The sequence below is a fragment of the Cucurbita moschata genome, unplaced genomic scaffold, assembly GCF_002738365.1.
Source record: "Cucurbita moschata cultivar Rifu unplaced genomic scaffold, Cmos_1.0 Cmo_Scf00038, whole genome shotgun sequence".
In the NCBI taxonomy this organism is placed as follows: domain Eukaryota; kingdom Viridiplantae; phylum Streptophyta; class Magnoliopsida; order Cucurbitales; family Cucurbitaceae; genus Cucurbita; species Cucurbita moschata.
Genome location: NW_019268554.1, coordinates 1,817,326 through 1,820,317, shown reverse-complemented (window position 1 = coordinate 1,820,317; position 2,992 = coordinate 1,817,326). Strand labels below are relative to the sequence as shown.

Sequence of the window (2,992 nt, the reverse complement as noted above, 5' to 3'; positions counted from 1 at the left end):
AAATTAAAAAAAAAAAAAAAAAAAAAAAAAAACTCTCAAATGAAAAATGGGTTAAATTAGAAAATTGCTTATATCTTGAAGTTTAATAAAATCTCATCGATTAGTTTTTATAATTTAATATAATCTATAATAATAATAATAATAATAATAATAATAAAAAGGTTGTATATATATGGAAAAAAATATCATAAAAAAATAAAGATAATTATTAGTTGACAATTGTGAATTTCTAAACTAAATGAGCTGATTTGATGGGTATTTACGGCTGCTGATTTGGCCCAAGTCAGTGTGTCAGATATCCCACATCGGAAATTGGCGAATAAGAGAAAGCGTATTTAAGTAAGCGGATGAAGGCATTAGGGCACGACCTTACTTGAACAGGATCTGTTCTATAGGTTGTACAACTGTGTCCTTGAGTTCTAAGGAGACAAGAACCTAAGTCTGGTGGATGAACCACTGCTGTGCGACTAGAGCGTGACTAACGGTTTACGGACCCTTTGGTCCGGCGGCTGTAGATGATCGTTCTCGGGTAGGTTCGCCCTGCCTGGGATGGTCGCATAGCGGTCTGACAGACTAATAAACTTTTTTTTGCTCGCCTCTCTTTTTATTTTCGTTTTTTCTTTGAATCTGAAATGTGGGCTGTGGCTGTGGCTGTGGCTGTGGGCTGCGATGGAAGAAACCACTGGTTTTGTGCGTGAAATCTCAGATGTTTGGGTGGTTTGGAGGTTTAGGGTTAAATGATTAGAAGTATCTGCGTTCTTCTTTCTTCTGTGTTTATTGAGATTTTGGGATGGATTTATGTTTTGAGTTATGGGAATGGTGGATAATATGTATCCACTCCACTTCATGCTCCTTACCCGTTTGATGAAATGCCTCACACAGACCTGCTGCACTTTCTTTCTTCATCTTTAGAGTGAAGGTTAGCATTAAATTCTCTTCTGCTCAAACATGCCACCTCTCTGTTTCAAATGGGTCTCTGGTTTGCTTAGGAATGGGCAACTAATTTTCATGAGGCACTTGAGAGCTTTTGCTTCTGCTTTTAACACCCAATGGAGCCTAGTTTATCTCATCATCGGCAACACAAGTGTAATTACATGTTGATAATTTGATCTTAATCAAAATGGAAATCATAGACCATTCAGGTTCTATCCTAATTCATCTAAAAAGGTTGATAAATCTTGTTGGACAGCACGTTCAACCTCCAAAAATTTGGTGTTCATGATGGTTGGATGAAACATCGGCTAATTCCCTCGAATGGTCGAAGGAAAGTCCCACACAATGTGACGACGAAGCAAGGCAGTCAACGACGTGCAGAGCAGTGGCAGACGTGCATGTAAGCTGCTGGCGTCCGTACGGAGCCTCATCCTCTGTGGTTAAGCGGCGAGCGGCGTGAATGAGGCGCCAAGGTCGACTGGTTGGCGACAACAGGCGGTGCTTAGGCGAGCGAGTGTGGTGTGGTGTGCGCATGCTGGATGCTCACCACACGACAGTTGGCACAAACAGAAAGGAAAAATAAAAAGGAAGAGAGAGATAACTGGTGGGGCTAAGGTAAGTATAAATTGATTTTTACCCAATATTCTTAATTATGTTCTTCAATTTTAAAATTGTGAATTTTAGAGTATATACTACTTATTAGATTAATCTGTTAATAATAATTGATGAACTCAACATTAAAATAATGTATGTCCACTTTGGTACATGTTTTTGTCTCTGTCTTAGATAGTGTCCACTCCAATTTGTTTAATTAATTTTTGTTCTTATTTTTCTTTTAGAAAAAACGAAGAAATTCTCAAACCATGTTCTTCATATACAAGGGATTCTTGAGTTAAATAAACGTGACCATTATCAAATCGATTCTAAGACTAAACTGAAACGTTTTAGAGACCAAATTAAATTTTAGGGTTTTGGAGTGCCGATGTGTGAATACAGACATAGCTTAAACACAATGATATGAAGCGAATACATCATATACTGTCATGTTTATTAAAATATGTATCATCATTTTTATACCAGAACAAAGTTAATAAATTAAAATTTATGCATTTATATGCTTAAAAATGTATTTTAGACACAAAAATTACATATATATGTTTCTTGTAGTATCATGTATTCATTTAATTTGCTCAATGAGTACTTTGTACAACTATATATTAACTTTGTAGAACTAGTGTCGTTTAGTAAGTGTCCAACATCTAGTACCAAACAGACAAACGCTAGCCAAAATTTGTCCGTGCTTATTAACATACCAACGCCAACCATACCAATCTAGACTTTTAAACTAATTTCTCTATTCGATATGAATACAACCTATACAAATCCAGCTACATAAGAAGTTCATCAAATCCATGAATAAAGAGCCCTAAATCTATGAGGGTAAAGAAATTTTATAACGGTGACAGTCAGAATGCAATTAATAACAAAAAATTAGAGGTGGAAGATAAAGTGAGTAGAAACCTGCAGCTCCTGAATGATACCATTGCTCGTGGTCAGCGTCCAAAAGATTAAGCAATAGGCCAATACAAGGAGAAATCTGAGCGCATTCCAAGCAACTTGATACCCTCTGTATTTTAGACATACCCCAATGACCATTCGGATTCCAAGCTTCGACTTCAAAAGAAATTCTGAAAACTAGGATTTAGCATGCTCAGATCATGAAGTACAAGGCGGCGTTTGCCTGCATGTGAGAATCGAATCATGGCATAGATGCCAATACTTTCTGTATGGTATACACATCCATGGCAACGGTGAAGGAAGGCCAGCCTTCAGTGTCGATGTCGTTCTGCAGAAGCAAGACAGGTAGTATTTAAATCATCCATAGTATTAAATTTCTACCGATATTACCACGTCCAAGGAGTGTGAATCAATATGAACATTAAAAAAGTAGCAACAAAACGTAACTAATATAAATATAATACTAATAATAAGTATTTTAACTCGTTTGTAAAATGTCTATTTGTTAATTACTTGTTTTTTTTTTTTTTTTTTTTTTGTT

At 36.1% G+C, this 2,992-nt stretch overlaps 1 protein-coding gene, 1 long non-coding RNA gene and 1 other non-coding gene across 4 annotated transcripts in view; 1 reads left to right on the top strand and 2 right to left on the bottom strand.

Moving 5' to 3' along the window:
• Positions 1-756, bottom strand: part of LOC111432495 — a 6,089-nt gene extending 5,333 nt beyond the window's left edge. The window contains exon 1 of the long non-coding RNA XR_002708648.1: positions 684-756. This is a non-coding gene — a long non-coding RNA (uncharacterized LOC111432495). The remainder of the gene's footprint in view (positions 1-683) is intronic.
• On the top strand, positions 364-575 carry LOC111432579. The gene has a single exon (XR_002708657.1). It is a non-coding gene; the product is annotated as a Plant small nucleolar RNA U3 (small nucleolar RNA).
• Positions 757-2,258: 1,502 nt separating the features above from the next.
• Positions 2,259-2,992, bottom strand: part of LOC111432480 (N-acetylglucosaminyl-phosphatidylinositol biosynthetic protein gpi1) — a 6,770-nt gene continuing 6,036 nt past the window's right edge. For both annotated transcript variants that reach the window (XM_023069382.1, XM_023069384.1), the window contains one exon: positions 2,259-2,779. In XM_023069382.1, coding sequence (XP_022925150.1) covers positions 2,650-2,779 — 130 coding nt within the window. In that variant the 3' untranslated portion in view covers positions 2,259-2,649. The remainder of the gene's footprint in view (positions 2,780-2,992) is intronic.